The sequence below is a fragment of the Salvelinus fontinalis genome, chromosome 8, assembly GCF_029448725.1.
Source record: "Salvelinus fontinalis isolate EN_2023a chromosome 8, ASM2944872v1, whole genome shotgun sequence".
NCBI lineage: Eukaryota > Metazoa > Chordata > Actinopteri > Salmoniformes > Salmonidae > Salvelinus > Salvelinus fontinalis.
The window spans coordinates 13,775,825-13,795,039 of record NC_074672.1 but is presented as its reverse complement, the minus strand read 5'-3'; the positions used below and the strand labels follow the sequence as shown (position 1 = coordinate 13,795,039).

The 19,215-nt window shown below is 41.8% G+C and overlaps 2 protein-coding genes across 2 annotated transcripts in view; both read left to right on the top strand.

Moving 5' to 3' along the window:
- Positions 1 to 389: 389 nt before the first annotated feature.
- LOC129860636 (sal-like protein 4) lies at positions 390 to 11,964 on the top strand. Its single transcript, XM_055931232.1, has 4 exons — positions 390 to 750; positions 5,239 to 7,758; positions 7,898 to 8,208; positions 8,966 to 11,964. The coding sequence occupies exons 1-4, from the start codon at positions 588 to 590 to the stop codon at positions 9,398 to 9,400; spliced, it is 3,429 nt and encodes a 1,142-aa protein (XP_055787207.1). The 5' UTR covers positions 390 to 587; the 3' UTR covers positions 9,401 to 11,964.
- Positions 11,965 to 12,013: 49 nt separating this feature from the next.
- LOC129860637 (probable phospholipid-transporting ATPase IIA) overlaps positions 12,014 to 19,215 on the top strand; it is a 42,330-nt gene continuing 35,128 nt past the window's right edge. Inside the window, exons 1-4 of the mRNA XM_055931233.1 lie at positions 12,014 to 12,159; positions 15,592 to 15,736; positions 18,043 to 18,156; positions 18,270 to 18,378. Coding sequence (XP_055787208.1) covers positions 12,092 to 12,159; positions 15,592 to 15,736; positions 18,043 to 18,156; positions 18,270 to 18,378 — 436 coding nt within the window. The 5' untranslated portion in view covers positions 12,014 to 12,091. The remainder of the gene's footprint in view (positions 12,160 to 15,591; positions 15,737 to 18,042; positions 18,157 to 18,269; positions 18,379 to 19,215) is intronic.

The window sequence follows — 19,215 nt, the reverse complement described above, 5'->3', positions numbered from 1 at the left end:
TCAATTTAATCAATTTTAAATGCAGGCTGTAACACAACAAAATGTGGAAAAAGTCAATGGGTGTGAATACTTTCTGAAGGCACTGTAAATCATTTATTTTATTTTTTTTACAATTTCACAATACTTTTTCATTCAGCTCACCTAGATCACAATGCAAAGGATAGAGTGCAGGGTTTATGGATCATAAACAACATATTTGACTGGACATTGGAAGAAAATGACAGATTAATATGAACTAAAATGTCTGCAAGGGATTATTAATTTCTCAAAGGTATTTCAAAATGTTCTACATGATGAAATACACTTTAATGTGTACCCTAAACAAACTAAATTGAATAAAATTATTATCGAAATTACAATATTTCCATATATACAGTATAGCAGATTTTGAAGTTCTGTAACTCCTTCACCTCCCTTCCCATCGTTGCCTATCCACTAGTATCGCATCTCCCGCCCCCTTGGCATTCTGCTTTTCTCATCAATGGGCCCTATTTGAATAAAGTGTAAGCACTTGGAGTGGAGCCAATCAGCTGTCAGAGGACCATGATACATCGCAATGCATTATTGATAATAATAATTCCTTTGACATGCGCATTTCTACTTCGGGGGCTAATTTTACAACCCGAAGAATTTGTAAAGAAGGGACGAAAATTGCGTTACTATTTGCTCCCGATGGTTGCACCATGTCGAGGCGCAAGCAAGCTAAGCCACAGCAAATCAATTCCGATGAGCCCGGTTCGTCAGAAAATGGTGAGTTTTTGGACTGTTAAACTACTTTTGGAAAGAGTCGCGCAGGGTTACAGTTATACAATGTTGCAAGGTAGCAACATTTGTATTTGGAAAGTTATACATTGTTTCTCCTCGCACTTTGACCTGGCTGGATCATGACCCTTGGAACTGACCATGCCTTTTTTTCTTTCTTTTTTTTAATATATATAAACCTGCGAGTTAAGTTTTACCAAAATACAGTTGACTTTTTGAAATTGTGTAAGCGAGTTTCTTATTTGAAAGCCTTTTGCGTTTATTCGTGAATATTCGTATGAATAAAATACGGTTTAATCTGTTTGAACATCAATTGATCAATCGATTGCGGTTTGTTTGATAGAGACAGAAAGCCCAAGTTTTTCGAAAATGTTACAACTGGAATAGCTGGGTGACTACTAACGTTATTGATGTAGGCTATTTTAGAATGTTAATGATTGGCTGTGTTTTAGAAGACGATTGTAATTGTAGACAAATCAGTTGCACGTCTTTTGATATTTTCACATAGGCCTAATTGAAGAACTATCCATGTTGCGCATCAGAATTTGATTGCATGTGGTGTTTCTCCTGCTTTGGACTGTATGAGTTTTATGTGCTCAAATACATGGCATAACGTTACATTTTTGTCAGTGTTTGATGTAGTGTATTTTGGGGGCAATTGTTATAAAATGTTTCAAACAGTGTAGTATGAAATGTGACTCAGAAGTAAGCTGATTTAAAGGGGGAAGAGGGGGGGTCGGTAGTTGTAGGTTTGTAGGCAAGGATTGGCGGTGCGGCTTGTGTTGCCATGCCATAGTAATTCACTTTATGAATGAATCTACTTACATGTAGGCTACGCTGCTTGATTGGCAGCGTGCATATGTTCGATAACTTCTTGTCGGTGTTTCTTTGATCTGAGAATAGTTACGTTCCATTTAGCAGAGGCTATCAATGTATTCTCATTAAGTGGCATCCTTGTTTAGTTTCACCTCGTGCCATATTGTATTTTAGGTGATCTGATACAATTTATGCGCCACCAAGTGGTCATATGATTTTTTTGTCTTACTTGACACAAGTGGGGAAGTCAGTCTTGTTATTTAGAAATTATTTTTTTTCTACCCGCTTTCCTTTAATTTTGCGGGTTCTTGATTAGTTTCGTCTCTGAAAATCGCCCACTTTTTTTGCATAGTGAGTTATAAGGTAACGTTCTCCTCCCTCTGCGTTATGCACTGCAACAGCATTGACAATTTGTTTGACAATGAACGGATTCGGAATACAATGCCATTTGCCATTTCCCCCCCCCCCCGATTCCAGTTGCCTGGTGAGCGATTAACAAGGGCAGCAACAGTTTCGTTGGAAGAATGCAGACAGGTGGTCTACCCCACAGAGAGAGTATATTAGCTTTTGACAATGCGACTGGTTGTGAAATGGACTCGGTCGGCAGACAAATAAAATTCATCACTTATTTATTCCAGTTCCATTTAGCTAGAATTTACTTTTCATGTAAATGATAAATTGATATGCGAGACAATTGCCCCTGATCTTTTCTGGGTTTTAAAAGGCAAATCGATGGATGTCTTTTATATACAGCCACTGTTCTGACTGATTATTGTGAGCATAGGCACACAGTCGTTTTGTATTGAAATTGGTGTTGTTAAATTCAAGTACAGGTCATATAGATCTGTGTTTATAGTTCACACCACAATTCGCAGACTTGAATTATTGTGGCAAATTCAGGCATATTACAGGCCCACGCGATGAATATTGGTTTACATGTGTCCTGATAATAAAGTATGCTTGTTGTCGGGAGTCATTTACGTTTCTAAAATGAAATGAGTGTCAGGAAAGACAGGCAGGTCTTATTTTTTTATCCTACATGAGACAGGAGCGGCAGGTAGCCTAGTGGTTAGAGCGTTGGGCTAGTAACAGAAGTTGCTGTTAATCCCCGAGCTGACAAGGTACACATGTCGTTCTGCCCCTGAACAAGGCAGTTAACCCACTGTTCCCAGGGCGTCATTGTAAATAAGAATTTGTTCTTATCTGACTTACCTTTTTAAAGTAAAGGTTAAATGACTAAAATAAATAAATAGTTGCTTGCCCCTAATGTTTTTGTCAGATGTTGCCCTCTGCTGGCAGTTGTGCACTGAGCACAAATTGCACGAAACCAATGCATTGACTGGAAATGTGATTGAGAAAGGTTTTTCATGAATGTAAATGACTCATTCAAGTTTTGCCCACCAAGCAATATTAATTTCTAATATAGATTAACCTCATTATTTATTGAAGTATTTGAATACCACCTTGAGTGTGTGTATATGGTACCAGTCAAAAGTTTGGACACCACCTCAATCCAGGGTTTTTGTTTATTTTCACTATTTTCTACATTGTCGAATAATAGTGAAGACATCAAAACTATGAAAGAACACATATGGAATCATGTGGTAACCAAAAGTGTTATTTGAGATTCTTCAAAGAAGCCACACTTTGCCTTGATGACAGTTTGGCATTCTCTCAGCCAGCTTCATGAGGTAGTCACCTGGAATGCATTTCAAAAGGTGTGCCTTGTTAATTTTTAATTTGTGGCATTTCTTTCCTTAATGCATTTGAGCCAATCAGTTGTGTTGTGACAAGGTAGTGGTGGTATACAGAAAATAGCACTATTTGGTAAAAGAACAAGTCCATATTATGGCAAGAACAGCTCAAGTAAGCAAAGAGAAAAGACAGTCCATTATTACTTGAAGACATGAAGGTCAGTCAATCTGAAATATTTCAAGAACTTTGAGAGGTTCTTCAAGTGCAGTCGCAAAAACCATCAAACACTAAGATGAAACTGACTCTGATGAGGACCGCCGCAGGAAAGGAAGACCCAGAGTTACCTCTGCTGCAGAGGATAAGTTCATTAGAGTTACCAGCCTCAGAAATTGCAGCCCAAATAAATGCTTCACAGAATTCAAGTAACAGACACATCTCAACATCAACTGTTCAGAGGAGACTGTGAATCAGGCCTTCATGGTCGAATTGCTGTAAATAAACCACTACTAAAGGACACCAATAAGAAGACTTGCTTGGGCCAAGAACCACGAGCAATGGGCATTAGACTGGTGGAAATCTGTCCTTTGATCTGAGTCTAAATTTTAGATTTTTGGTTCTAACTACCGTGTATTTGTGAGACGCAGAGTAGGTGAATGGATGATCTATGCATGTGTGGTTCCCACCGTGAAGCATGGGGGTGCTTTGCTGGTGACAATGTCGGGGATTTTATTTAGAATTCAAGGCACACTTAACCAGCATTCTGCAGTGATACGCCATCCCATCTGGTTTGCGCTTAGTCCCAATATCATTTGTTTTTCAACAGGACACTGACCCAACATGCATCCAGGCTGTGTAAGGGATATTTGACGAATAAGGAGAGTGACGGAGGGCTGCATCAGATGACCTGGCCTTCACAATCACCTGACCGCAACCCAATTTAGATGGTTTGGGATGAGTTGGACCGCAAAGTGAAGGAAAAGCAGCCAACAAGGACTCTGCATATATGGGAACTGCTTCAAGACTGTTGGAGAAGCATTCCAGGTGAAGCTGGTTGAGAGAATGCCAAGAGTGTGCAAAGCTGTCAAGGCAAAGGGTGGAGAATTTGGAGAATCTCAAATATAAAATATATTAACTTCTATGGGATCGGTATCCCCCACGGGACGTTTAACGTAGGCTAATGTGATTAGCATGAGGTTGTAAGTAACAAGAGCATTTCTCAGGACATAGACATGGTTTATATGGGCAGAAAGCTTAAATTATTGTTAATCTAACTGCACTGTCCAATTTACAGTGAAAGAATACCATGCTATTGTTTGAGTGTGCAAAATTGTGAACTTGAAAGTATTAAACCTATTAGGCACATTTAATACACCATTTTGAACAGATACGCATTGGATCAGTCTAAAACTTTGCACATACACTGCTGCCATTTAATGGCCAAAATCTAAATTGTGCCGGGGCTGGAATAATACATTATAGCCTTTCTCTTATATTTCAAAGATGGTACAAAATAACACATGTTTTTTTTCATTTCCACAAACTCCAGAGTGTTTCCTTTCAAATGGTATCAAGAATATGCATGTGCTTGCTTCAGGTCCTGAGCTACAAGCAGTTAGATGGGGGGGGGGGGGGGGGGGGGTACGATCCGTTTAACACTTTTTTTTGGTTACTACATGATTCCATATGTGTTATTTCATAGTTTTGATGTCTTCGCTATTTTTCTACAATGTAGAAAATAGTAAAATAAAGAAAAACCCTTGTAGGTGTTTCCAAACTTGTGTGTGTAAAACATATACACACACACTTCCAATATATTGTTTGATTGAAAAAATAACTCTAAATGATAGAATATAAATTCAACAGAGATGTACTTATACTGGCTATTTTACTTATATCCAGGCTGTAATTAATTTATGCTTGTTGGTTTATTGTTTTTAACCTGAGATTTCCCTATTATCATTACAGGCGTTCTACAAGACGGTCAAACTGAAGAGAATGGAAATGAGGTGAAGAAGTTTAGAATGGACGAGACGAAGGTCTGCAACAAACGCTGTGCTGAATTCATCGATGAGGCTGAGTTTTTCAAACATCAGAATAATTGCACTAAAAGTCATGGGATGGTAATCATGAAAGATGGAGAGGGGAGAGAAGTACCAGATGACTTCTCACAGAGTGACTTTCAGAAAGACCACAGTGACTGCCAGTCCAGCAGTAATACTCAATCAAAGTCCAATGCAGTGACTTTGGAAAGGATGGAGGAAGAACCTAAATCAAACAGTGAGGAACAACCATCCAAACAAGACCAGGTGGAGATGTCTGACAGTCCCAGGCCTGAGGTGAGTTGCCATCAGCACCAAGCCACATCCAAACCCCAAGATTCAAATGTCACCTTGGAGTCCATGCCTGGCACCAAAGTGGCTGTCACTCAGCACTCATCGAACAGTGGTTTGAACAACTGCAAGTCTCCACAGGCCTCCCAGGAGGCCTTGCAAGCCATCCCTGTGATCCTGGAACAGCTAGTGGCCCTCCAGCAGCAGCAGCTCCAGCAGATACAACTGACTGAGCAGATCCGTATCCAAGTGTCAATGATGGCTCCACAGAGCCTCCACTCGGCCCTAGGGGCAGCAGTCGACCCCCTAAAAGCCCTAGGAGTTCATCTCTCCCAGCAGCTCTCTGCTGCAGCAGCCCTGATCGGCAAGAGGACTGGCAACCAGAGCCTCTCGCTAGAGTCCCTCAAACAGGGTAAACTACCTCTGTCCAATGGCATTCCCACCTCACTGGCTCGAGGCATGGGGCCGATGCCCTCCAAAGCCGATATGTTGAAGGGGCTCCCAGACATGGCCAAACACCTACCAGCGATACTGCCTCATTCACCAGGCTCCATGGTCTACCAAAGTCCCTTCACTAGCCTCTCATCAGGGATAGATCCTTCTAAGAAAGTAAAGAGCAAGATCCCAAATATGCCTGAGTCTAAAAATGGGTCTGGTGGCGACAGCATGTACAAGCACAAGTGTAAGTACTGTGGGAAAACGTTTGGGAATGACAGCGCACTCCAGATCCATTTGCGCTCGCACACTGGAGAAAGACCATTTAAATGTAACATATGTGGAAACCGTTTCACAACCAAAGGAAACCTCAAAGTGCATTTCCAAAGACACAAGGAGAAGTACCCTTACATCAGGATGAACCCACATCCTGTGCCGGAACACCTTGACAACATTCCCACCAGCAGCGGCATCCCCTACGGCATGTCAATGCCCATTGAAGAATCCAACATGGTGGACATGAAGCCAATGCTCGGCCTCCCATCTCCAGGTTTCCACCCATCAGCACTGCAGGGGTTCAAGCCTTCATTTGATTGTTTCAGGAGTGACCCGTTCTCCCAAAGAGCGTCATCAGGAGGTGACTGCGTGTCAATTTCCTCAAACATGTTCAATCACGAAATGGGCTCTGATCAGGACCACCAGGTATCTAAAGAGCTAATGGGAGCGCTGCATCACATGAATGGCAAAGGCCTTCCTGGTGACCACAACAGCTCTGAAACTGCCAAACTACAGCAGATGGTGGATGGGCTGGAAAAGAGGACCAATGACCCAAACGAGTGCTACATCTGCCACCGGGTGCTCAGCTGCCAGAGCTCCTTGAAGATGCATTACCGTACGCATACGGGCGAGCGGCCCTACAAGTGTAAGATCTGCGGCCGTGCCTTCTCCACCAATGGCAACCTCAAAGCTCATTACGGTGTTCATCGGGCCAACACGCCCCTCAAGATGCAGCACTCTTGTCCCATCTGCCAGAAGAAGTTCACCAATGCGGTGGTTCTTCAGCAGCACATCCGCATGCACATGGGAGGCCAGATCCCTAACACCCCCATGCCAGAGACCCAGCTCGAGGCCTTGGAAGAAATTGACTCCTCTCTGCCTGACGAGAACTCCATGGACACCAATGGCTTTGAGTGCATGGTAGACCAAGACGCAGAGCTTGACTCTCAAGAAAAGCCAAGCAACACCTCAGATTCTCTTGCACCATCTTCCTCTGAGGAACTGCACCAACCTAATCAGGCCCCTCCATCCTCTATGTTCTCCAGCATAGCTGCTCAGGAGAACCACATGAAGAACCTCACCATGGCTCTCAACCTTCAACGTCAAAGCAGCACTGCCTCGGAGTGTGATGGAGTGCCCCCCAAAGAGTCCCCATCAGCCGCCAAGTGCATCCGGGAGCATGAGTACCGGAACGGCTGCAGCCCTGACATCTCAGACTCTGTCTCCTTCCACTCCTCATCACCAGTCAACGGACTGGCTGCTGCCTACTTGGCTAAGTCCCCCGAGTCAGCCATCCCTGAGGATTACACTCGGAATGGGCCTAGAACAGACTCTGACAGCAGCTCTCAGGATGCCGATGGAGCTCTGGACCTAACGGCACCCAGCTTTACCCCAAAAAACATAAAAGAAGAGCCTGGCCTACCCTTCACTAATAGAGAGTATGGTAAGTGTATAAGCCCATTTGATTAGAATGTGCTTTATTGTAAATCAATCACATTCCCTGTAGGGTTTTAAAAATAGGTTGACTGGGAGTAATCTTGATTATTGTTTATTAACTGGATTTATTTTTCTTCTCTCAACAGCTCCCAGCCGTTTGCCTCCTTTTATGAGGGTGCCTCCCAGTCTGGTCAAACTGGAGAGGCAGATTCCCCCAGAGAGCTCCATGGGCATGGGCCCTCTATTTGTCTCCCAGATGCCTCAGGGAGTGGGAGGGCAGCCACGGGATGGCTCCAGTGCTCACCGTAGATCCAGCAAGCAGCATCTGTGTAACTCCTGTGGCAAAAACTTCTCCTCTGCCAGCGCCCTGCAGATCCATGAGAGGACCCACACTGGCGAGAAGCCCTTTGGCTGCACCATCTGTGGCAGGGCCTTCACTACAAAAGGCAACCTCAAGGTAAGGCGTTTTTATAGAAATGAAATGCTATGTTAATGAAACAGCTAACTTTCTGAAATTCTAAACATTTTGCCATGGGGCAAAGAGTAAAATGTGCAGTTTTATAGCTAATCTCATGCTATTTTGCCATGAGGCTGAGATTTTGTTGCTGTGTTGACTGTAACAATTGCACTGGATTATGAGCTGGAGGCCTGATGAGCTGTCTTTGCTAAATAAACAAATTAAGTAGGTGTTGGCATGGTGCATATAGCCGTAGAAGCACAGTGACATATGCCTGAATGCAGTCATATTCATGGATTATTGGGGGTGTGGCTTTCAGTTATTTTTGTCCACCATCCCATCAGAGTGAATGTCATTCCAGTGCACTGCTTGGTATGAATTCTATCTGATGTTGTTTGCATGTTTAGGCAAAAAGACAAATGTCCTGTTTGGAACATGAGGGAAAAGCATCATTTTTGTTGTTGCTTTATCTGATTTGGTTGGCCTGGCTCGCCAGTGGCTGGGTCTTGGCCCACACGTGCCTACGTGGCTGGATTGTCCAAGTAGATGTTAAGTAATTGTCAACATTTTGATTAACTAGCCCTAACCCTAAACTTAACCCTTACCTCAATCCTGGCCCTAACATAAAACATTACCCTAACCTTAGCAAGCAGTTGTTTATCAACAGATAGTCCAATAGTATGATATAATATATGGGACTATCCAAATAAGTGTGACCTCATTTTCTGTAGTAATATCTGTTCCATGCTTGTTTTAGGTGCACGTTGGAACTCACATGTGGAACAGCTCTGCGAGGCGCGGCCAGCGCCTCTCTCTGGACAACCCCATGGCCCTGATGGCGATGAGCTCAGAGTCTGGCAACATGATGCCAGAGATGATGCCACCTCCCAAGGAACTAGGTCCTCCTCCGCCGATGAACTTCGACCAGTCTCTGTGGAACCAGTACACTGCTGCTTTCACCAATGGCTTGTCCATGAAGACTAACGAGATCTCTGTGATCCAAAATGGTGGAATGCCTGGTAGCCTAGCCGGTAGTCCTATGGTCTGCTCTACTGGAGGCCTGATGGAAATGGATGGGTCCCACTCTGGCCTGCCTGCCACCATGGCAGAGATGGAAAGGAATGGCTCAGAGTGTGTGGCTAGATCTCAGTTCCAACATTTCATGGAGGAAGGGAAAATTGCAGTGAACTAGTTGTAAAATGGAAGAACAAGGCAGTTTTATCTGTTTCTGTTTTGCTTATAGTTTTTGTCGATTGTGTACGGATTTTGAATGTTCATAGTAGCAATGTTAGCTAACATTGCCACTTGACTGGTACAATCAACACGTGCTATTCCAACACTTTCGAGAGATAGTCCATAACCCTTGCTGAACATATTGCTGGTTGGAACTCTGACTTAAATGATGCAGCTCTTCCCTTTTCATTTGAACAATTCACCCCTTAAGTGTTATTTTTAGTTGAAGTTGCTAAAACTACTGTAGGTGTATTTACGGTTATATTTTTCTCAATAATATATGCGGGTATTTCTGTGACACTTTTTAGTCTTGTATCCTGAAGTTGAATGTATGGCTTACTTGAAACCGCTTTGATTCAGAATGTCTCTCTCTGACGGGAGAACCTGTAGGATTTTGTCTAGCATTATGAAAGCTTCAGTGTATGACTGATTGTGGACACCATTGTTTTAGTGCTGATAAACAAGTGGCTGTCCTGATTCCTCTACAATACATAACTACTTGGCTCTCGACCTATTGTGTGCCATATATTTTATGAAATTTGTCTAGTTTCAAAATGGCCAACCGTCTTGCAACGATATTTCATAGGAAAGTGTTTGATATTTCAAGTTGTCTGGAGATGCTCTGAGGTGGTCTGCTGAGAGTTATCCGTCAGGTGTCATATACTTTTGTTTGATCCAGGCAGGCCTACTGATTTGCTCAGTCGTCTGTTTTGGATGTAATTATGTTTCCAGGTAGTTTACACATGCTGAGACAATAGTTTCTTTGCCTTTCTCTCTAAAACTGAAAAACCTCATGCCAAGTGCCTAGCTTGAATTTGAATTGTTGCTATATTGTCATTTTTTTTTTTTTAAGCACCACAAGATTGTAATGACAGTTATATTTGTCTGTGTTTTGACTGGTACTATATTTTTCCATATTGCATTGTTTCCGGAAATGTTTTCTGTTCACTAATTTACAAAGATGACTGTTTCCATATTTTTGCTCTCAATATTCCTTTTTGTTGAGCTTCTGCGTCTTTTGGTGGGTTGTGTTCTGAAGGCTATGGTTTGCGTCCCAAATGGTACCATATTCTCTACATACATGGGCCTTGGTCAACAGTAGTGCACCGTACAGGGAAAAGCATACCATTTGGACACAACACATAAAATGCTGAATGCTCTCAATCATGCCTGCACTTTATATTTCTTCAAACTTTTGTTAAGCTTGTCATTTTAATGGTTACGTGTCAAAACCCTCATTTACATTTACCTTGATCTTCATATAAGAGTGCACATCAGCGATTGTCAACTTTTCTTAGTTTGTTTGAGGACTTGGAAACATTGACTTCAGAATTTTACTCTATTTAACTCAATTCCCAGCCCTATTAAGTTTGATATACTTCAATAATTCTCTACATTGACTGGGACTCTACATTATTTTATCAATTATGGAATCTTAAACTTTTTTGTTATTTATATTGTGTACGATGCCAGAGCTTTGGGGGCTACACTCTACCTCATTTAGATATTCGTTTATCCTCCACCTACCCTCAAAGTTAACGCAATGGGTACATTCACTCTCTGATACATTCTGAGTAAGCAATGATATGCTTTCATTCTTTGCACAACCTACTGAGTTGTGTAAGTAATGAATGTATCACTGGACTCTTTGCTCAACTCAGAATGCACAGATTAACTCTATAATCCTGCTGTACACCCCCCCCCCCCCCCTCATTGAAATGCATTTACCAAATTGTGCCTTCTTTTAAAAGTAAAACCATGCATCAGAACTGCTTTGAGGTTGTCTATACAATTCAAGAAATTGAGCCTGTGTAGGCTTGTTTACAATGTAAATGTCCTTTTCCTTATCACCTAAATGTAACTTTCTGGTCTTTCTGAAAATAGAAATCAGGGTGATCTTTCCTACTTTGGTTTGCATTCCTTTGTCAGTTCCCAGCATGCCATGAATTACTCTAAAAATCGTGTTTTATTTCATTGTTTGTATGAATTTGATTTATTTAGTTCAGTCTATGGAAGAGTTAGCATTTCAGTTACAGGATTAACTCTGCTCTGTCTCTTCAGAGCATGGACTTTGGATTAATTACCTCATGGGTTTCTTCTTGCTACTTTTCTTTAATTTGCATTGTGCACATCCCTGATTTCCATCTTGTCTCCTTCAGATGACTTTCTTGGAGTTGTTGGTTTGGTTGTTGATCTCACATGTGTCCCAGAAATAAATGTTTCGTCCCAGATTTTGCATCAACTAAATTCATTTGCATCTCCAACTAGCCGTATGTTGTCTGTTCTCATTTTCTTCCCACAATCAAAGCTAACTATCTGTTTTGTAACCTCTGATCAAAGCCTAGAGCGGTCTTCAAATGGATAAGTAGCCTAATTAGTTTATCCAACCATAAGAAATAAAAAATCCCCATGGCCATCTGTTGTAGGTGTCCACCTATTCCAATTTGGGTCTCTTGACATGTGCAGGGTCAAAACTTAAACCCAATGCTTGAGTTATCTGATTCAGTGCAGTCTCGACAAGCCTAGGACAATATTTGTGGACCTTGGAATGACAGTCACTTCCGTCCATAGCTGTACTCCATCTAGTCACAACCCGCAGAGACTGCTAGGTGGAGTTTGCCTGGCGTCACCGTCAACTGGGGCTGCAGGAATGACGGACAATATTCCTTTACAACCAGTAAGACACAAAAAAAGACACGACAATAAAAACAGGAATGGGTAAGAACAAAAAAAAGACATTTTAAACTAAGTAGAAATGAGAACAACGATATTAGGAGGATGTTAGGCTGTTATTTAGCTCGTTGGCTAATAACAATGAATTGTTTACAAAACCGCGGACGAATATATTCGCTATATTGTAACCGTTCTAAACGTTCAAGATAAATGTCATTTTTCATAAAAAATAACACAATGGCGGGATTTGCCTTGGTTGGGGAAATGTGTAATCGAAATAAGTCTTTCATTGTAGCGAAAGGGATGACACAACGTTGTTCCGGTTGCTGTATGTTCTGTCGGTGCTAGTAGGCCTTCACTATTAATCGTCTATTGTTTATCTTGACTAGATAGGCCTATAGGACGGCAAAACAACACCCTTATCATTATGCCTAAAACACAAGGTGGGGTAAGGTAGCGTGGCTGACTGGCATTCTTTGTGTCATTGCGTTGAACCAGCCCCAGACAGTGCAGGCCTTATGAGAATTGGGAGACAGCCAGTGATTGACTTGGGCAGGAGCTCACCGGAGTGGATTACCGGAACCTAAGAATATTAGTTAAGTATTGTGGAGCTCCACCTAAATATAAACAGTGTACCTGCACATATTTCAGTCCAAGTAAAGCACTGTGCACAGCAAACCACCATGATTGACTATGGACACAATACGGATGATGATGCGACTTCTATGAAGTTTATAATATTTCCTGATATATGCAATGATAATATTGCGTCATAGAGTTGCACCAATTGTAAAGTAAAGCCTAACGTCTCATGTCCACCAGTTGCATCAAACTCTTTGTGTTCCGGCATAAGTTATTCATTGTCAATGGAGCATTCTGCAATGCTACGTTGGGGGTGCCGCACTAGGCTGTGGTGCGTTCTGTATTTTTGTGATGCGTTCAATATTTTCAACTCGTGCGTTGCTTTAACGTGCGATGGTACAAACGGAAGTACACACAGAATCCAACTAGGTTGCTTTTAGCTACTTGAAAAGCGAAGCACATGTGCTGCAAGTACTGAAAATGCGGGGTAGACACCCGGCAAAACAAAACGCGTATGCATCTGGTGGACATCTGGCAAAATACAGGCCACACAAGACTAGCCTGCACACCTGTCCGTGCATCCCCTTTGCACCTCATGTCCCCATCATCCGATCAGACAGGAAATAAATAGCAAACGAGTAGGTTTAAGATGTTCAAAAAAATATATACAGCCAGGTCCCAAATTATTGGCACCCTTAAATGAGCAAAAAATACTGAGCTATATATTGTATGTTCCAAAAAATGGGGAAATTATATTTTATACTAATATAATTGCTCAGAGAAAGAGAATTTGTTAAACATTTTTTTTTCTTTTCAAGATCGGGGTCAAAATTATTGGCACCCCTGTTTTCAATACCTAACCTTGCGAGGATAACGGCACTGAGCCTTTGTCTGAAATGTTTTATGAGATTGGAGAACACATTGGGAGGGATCTTAGACCGTTCCTCCATACAAATGCTTGATATCCTTCGTCTGCACTTATAGACTGGCCTCTTCAATTCAAACCACCGGTTTTCAACGGGGTTCAAGTCCGGAGATTGAGATGGCCATTGCAAAATGTTGATTTTGTGGTCAATTAACCATTTTGATGTGTGCATGGGGTTATTGTCTCGCTGGAAGAAGTTTCAGCATCCTAGCAGAGGCATCCAGATTTTTGGCTAAAATGTCCTTATAAAGTTCCTTGTGACGTTGACTTTAACAACCACCCCAGGACCTGTGGAAGCAAAATAGCCCCATATCTTCAAAGATCCACCACCATATTTTACAGTAGGTATGGGGTTATTTTCTGCTCATGCATCCTTATACTGAAAAACTGGAATAAAACAAATATATTAATATTTTATTTTTTAGCAAAATATTTGTTGTGCACTGGGCCTTTACTAGTCCTTTATTAGTGGACCAATATAGCCATCTGTAGCGTGGGCCAAAAAAAAATCATCATTACTCAAACTACTTCCTGCAGCTATGTCCACAGTCAAGGATTCCTTATCCAGGTATTCAGTCCCTACGATATGTGTAGAATATGTGATCTGTAAAAATCATAGAACATTATGACACATGGCAGCCATAAGATTAGGTCACGTGCTGACTGCTTGCCTAGATTAAGTGGAATGCTTTGTTTGAGAAAGGTGTATGAAACTAAGACCTTGCTGCCTAACACACGAAGCCAATATTTACTGAGTCGGGGCCCACCTCTGTGGTCCTATTGACTGACTGAAGCCTTGCTCACCACCATAGAAAAGAAAGATATGATTTGCATGTTTTTGTAGTGGCCTTTCAGTGAGAGGGAAACTCTAAAAGGGCCAGTTTCCCAGACACAGATTAGGCCTAGTTCTGGACTAAAAAAATACTGTTATGGCATTTCTTCATTGAGCATGCTTTTTAGTCCAGGGTCTGTGTTCAAAAGCATCTCTGAGTATGATGGTGATTCAGGATCAGATCCCTCCCCAGTCCATATAATCATTATGATTTTAAATGCAAAACTGATCCTATATCAGCGCTGTTCTGAGACTTTTTGTGAATAGAGGTCCAGGAGCAGGCTTAAAGCTGATATAGGGTGCCATTAGACACACACCAGCTATTTAAATGTTCATGTTGAAAGACAATATCCCCGTTACGGGACCAAAAAAGTGCATGTGCATTTAACTTTTTGGGCAACCTGACCAAATTCACATGAAAATGTCAGTTATAGATATGTCATTCTCAATGAAAGCCCGTCTAAGAAGCGGTAGATGTGTTCTATGTGCACTATTTCTATGCTTTCCATTCATATGTTTCGTTTTTGCATTTTTTACTTTCGGGTTTGTACACCAGCTGAAAAAATATATATGGTAATGGAAAATATATTTCACAGCGGTTTAGATTGTACAATGATTCTCTACACTACACTACTCTTGCTGGTTTTGTCACATAAACAGAAATTAGGGGACTATTAGAATTTGAGCAACCAGGAAATGGTGGAGCGATTTCTGCATAGTGTATCTTTTAAGGGATACTTCGGGATTTTGACGATGAAGCCCTTTATCTGCTTTGCAAAAGTCAGATGAACTCATGGAAACAATTTGTATATCTCTGCATCCGGTATGAAGGAAGTCAGAGGTACTTTTGTGAGCCGATGCTAACTATCGTTAGTGCAATTAGTGGAAGTCTATGGTAACTACTTGCATGTTGAGAGTTACCAAAGACTTCCAATCATTGTGCTAACGCTAGTTAGCAATTGAGCTAACGCTAGTTAACTTCTTTGTAACTGCATGCAGAGACCTATAAATGGTGTCCACGAGTTTGTCTGACTCTGGGGAAGTAGATGAAGGGCTTTATTGGCTAAATCCTGATGTATCCCTTTAACCTGGGTCAAGGAAACCAGCACTAATGATGTACTACACTGGTGTTCCTCAGGTGCTGCCCGTGGTCGAGGTGCTGCGGGATGGGGGACTTCCGGCCGCGGACAGTGTGGCTGGGCCACCCAGAGAAGAGGGAGCAGAGGTACCCCCGGAATGTCATTAACAACCAGAAGTACAACTTCTTCACCTTCCTCCCAGGGGTGAGTGTCAGGGACTCAGGGCCAACTAAGCAACTGTAATTTGCTCCTCATTCACAACACAACAAGCCTAAAAGAGTTTAGTGCAAAGTGGAGTAAGTATTTAGTGAGCAGTAGGGCTGACCCCATAGATTCAGATATAACAAATATTCGAATCAAATGAGCAGTCTTGTTAGCCTGTGTTGTTTAGCCTATGTGCCTCTAGTTCACAGGAGGTTGGTGGTACCTTAATTGGGAAGGACGGGCTCGTGGTAATGGCTGGAGCGGAATAAATGTAATGGTATCGAGCACTTGGTTTCTATGTGTTTGATGCCTTTCCATTCACTTAGTTCCAGCCATTATTATGAGCCGTCCTCCCCTCAGCAGCCTCCACTGCTCTAGTTGCTTAGTCTCTTTATTGTTTTGTCATTACAAGTGAAGCGAAACCACGGCAAAAATACTAAGGAGTGTTTTTGTTTCCCTGTCATATTTTTCGAGCATAATTTTACTATGAATTAGGTTTTCAGACATTTGCTAGTCTTAAAACATAGCCATTTTTGGATATGAGGTCGGACATTAAAAGTATTCCAGATTTGTTTGTAAAAACAAAAGCAAAGACCAGTCCTTTTTTGCATTGCAAATTATGATGATTTTTATTTACTTTAGATAATGTCAAGGAATTATTTTCGGGTCAAAGTCTCAAACACATTATTGTTGTTGTATGCTGTCACCGTAGCATTGAGAGAACACAAGATTTCCCTTTGTACTAATCTTGCACATTGGTGGTAATAAAATTCAGACAAGGTGTAGTGTGACTGTTAAATCTATACTTGACTGTGGGTGGCACTGGAATGAGGCTTACACTATTGTTGAGACATACACTATATATACAAAAGTACGTGGACACCCCTTCAAATTTGTGTATTCGGCTATTTCAGCCACACCCGTTGCTGACAGGTGTATAATGTATAAAATCGAGCACACCGCCATGCAATCTCCATAGACAAACATTGGTAGTAGAATGGCCCGTACTGAAGAGCTCAGTGACATAGGAGGCCACCTTTCCAACAAGTCATTTTGTCAAATTTCTGCCCTGCTAGAGCTTCCCCGGTCAACTGTAAGTGCTGTTATTGTGAAGTGGAAACATATAGGAGCAACAACGGCTCATGGTGGGCCACACAAGCTCACAGAATGGGACCACTGAGTGCTGAAGCGTGAAGCGCAGGAAAATCGTCTGTCCTTGGTTGCACCACTCACTACTGAGTTCCAAACGGCCTCTGGAAGCAACGTCAGCACAATAACTGTTTGTCGGGAGCTTCATGAAATGGATTTCCATGACCAAGCAGCCGCGCACAAGCCTAAGATCACCATGCGCAATGCCAAGTGTCGGCTGGAGTGGTGTAAAGCTCGCCACCATTGGCCCAATCAGTGGAAACTCGTTCTCTGGAGTGCTGAATCACACTTCACCATCTGGCAGTCTGACGGACCAATCACAGTTTGGCGGATGCCATGAGAACGCTACCTGCCCAAATGTAAAGTTTGGTGGAGGAGGAATAATGGTCTGGGGCTGTTTTTTATGGGTTTTTTTATGGTTTGGCTAGGCCCCTTAGTTCCAGTGAAGGGAAATCTTAATGCTACAGCATACAATGACATTCTAGACGATTCTGTGCTTCCAACTTTGTGGCAACAGTTTGGGGAAGGCACTTTCCTGTTTCAGTATGACAATGCCCCGTGCACAAAGCGAGGTCCATACAGAAATGGTTTGTTGAGATCAGTGTGGAAGAACTTGACTGGCCTGCACAGAGCCCTGACCTCAACCCCATCAAACACCATTGGGATGAATTGGAACGCCGACTGCGAGCCAGGCCTAATCACCCAACATCAGTACCCGACCCCACTAATGCTCTTGTGGCTGAATGGAAGCAAGTCCCCATAGCAATGTTCCAACATCTAGTGGAAAGCCTTCACAGAAGAGTGGAGGCTGTTATAGCAGCAAAGGGGGGGACCAACTCCATATTAATGCCCATTATTTTGGCATGAGATGTTCGATAAGCATGTGTCCACATACTGTGGTCATGTAGTGTATCATATAGAATGTATTTGTGTGTGGATTTCTGTGGAACCATATGGCAAGCAACAAAATAACAATTGCAATCTATAAGCTTATTTTCGTCTTCGGGTTTCAGGATGTTTTCTGTTTTTGTGCCTACTGAACATGACCCTGATTAACATCACAGGCATATATTACTATACCCCTATATTGTAAAGACACATCGATGATTGGTTCTTGTGTTCATGTGAAATCATATTGTTCTGTTGTGTGTTTTCAGGTGCTGTTTAATCAGTTCAAGTACTTCTTCAACTTGTACTTTCTGCTCCTGGCATGCTCTCAGTTTGTCAATGAGCTCAGGCTAGGTGCTCTGTACACCTACTGGGTTCCTTTGGTAAGCAGCATTTTTTTTAAAGTAATGTAGCATTAAGTGTATACGTGATCCACTACTCACTTGCTAAGAATACAATAATGTTTAACTGGGTTTGTCTTATTTTTGATTTTCAGGGATTTGTTTTGATCATAACCATCATGAGAGAAGCGGTTGAGGAGATCCGATGTTATTGTCGAGACAAAGAAGTGAATTCACAGATATACAGCAAGCTCTCAACAAGAGGTAAGGATTTATTTTCAGTCATTACACACAATATGCCGACTGAACAATAACATAAATACCATCAAGAAAACATAACCACTCATATAAATCAAAAACCACCACATTTCCTGATGCAACCATTCAGATGAATATAAATGCCTAGTTGAATTTGAATAGTGGGTGTCTCCAGTTAACTGTATGAAGGTTGGTCGTGTCTTGTTTAAACTGGGAGGGGAGTGATGCCTAATTCAAAGCAGAGATGTAAAAGTGTGCACATAAGAGAGCTTGGAATAAAATGCTACCAGCAATAAAATCCTAGCGACCTCTTGTGGTTTCCATCACTTTTCCCCTTTGATCTGGCAGCTTTGTTTTACTCATAAACAAAATGAATGGTTGCTTCCATGATAGTGCCCCCAGTGACTTGCTGCATGGGGACTGGGGTATGAGAGCCAATTGCATGAGATCCCTGTAGATTGTTGTTCTGCTCTAACTGAGCAAGTACTTTGTCAAAGGCAAAAACAAACAGTTGTTTACCCAGGATTTTTGTCTAATCCTGTATACTTGCAGGATTCATCATTTAAAGTAGACCATTCTTAATTTATGTTTATTTCCTTGAAGGATTTTGATTTCAGACTGATTATTACTGAAATGTATTAAGAAGTTTTTTGTTTATGGATAAGCTGCCCTCCATCAGATGTTTGTAAAAAGCAAGCTAGACTACATTTTAATTATCTTTGTGAAACAGATCAGTTTTTTTGAGTCCCATAAACCTAAATGCATAGCAATATTAATGTTCTTTAATGTCTTACATATGCAAAAGCCTGAGGTCACAGCAAAGGTCATAGGTCAGTGACGTCT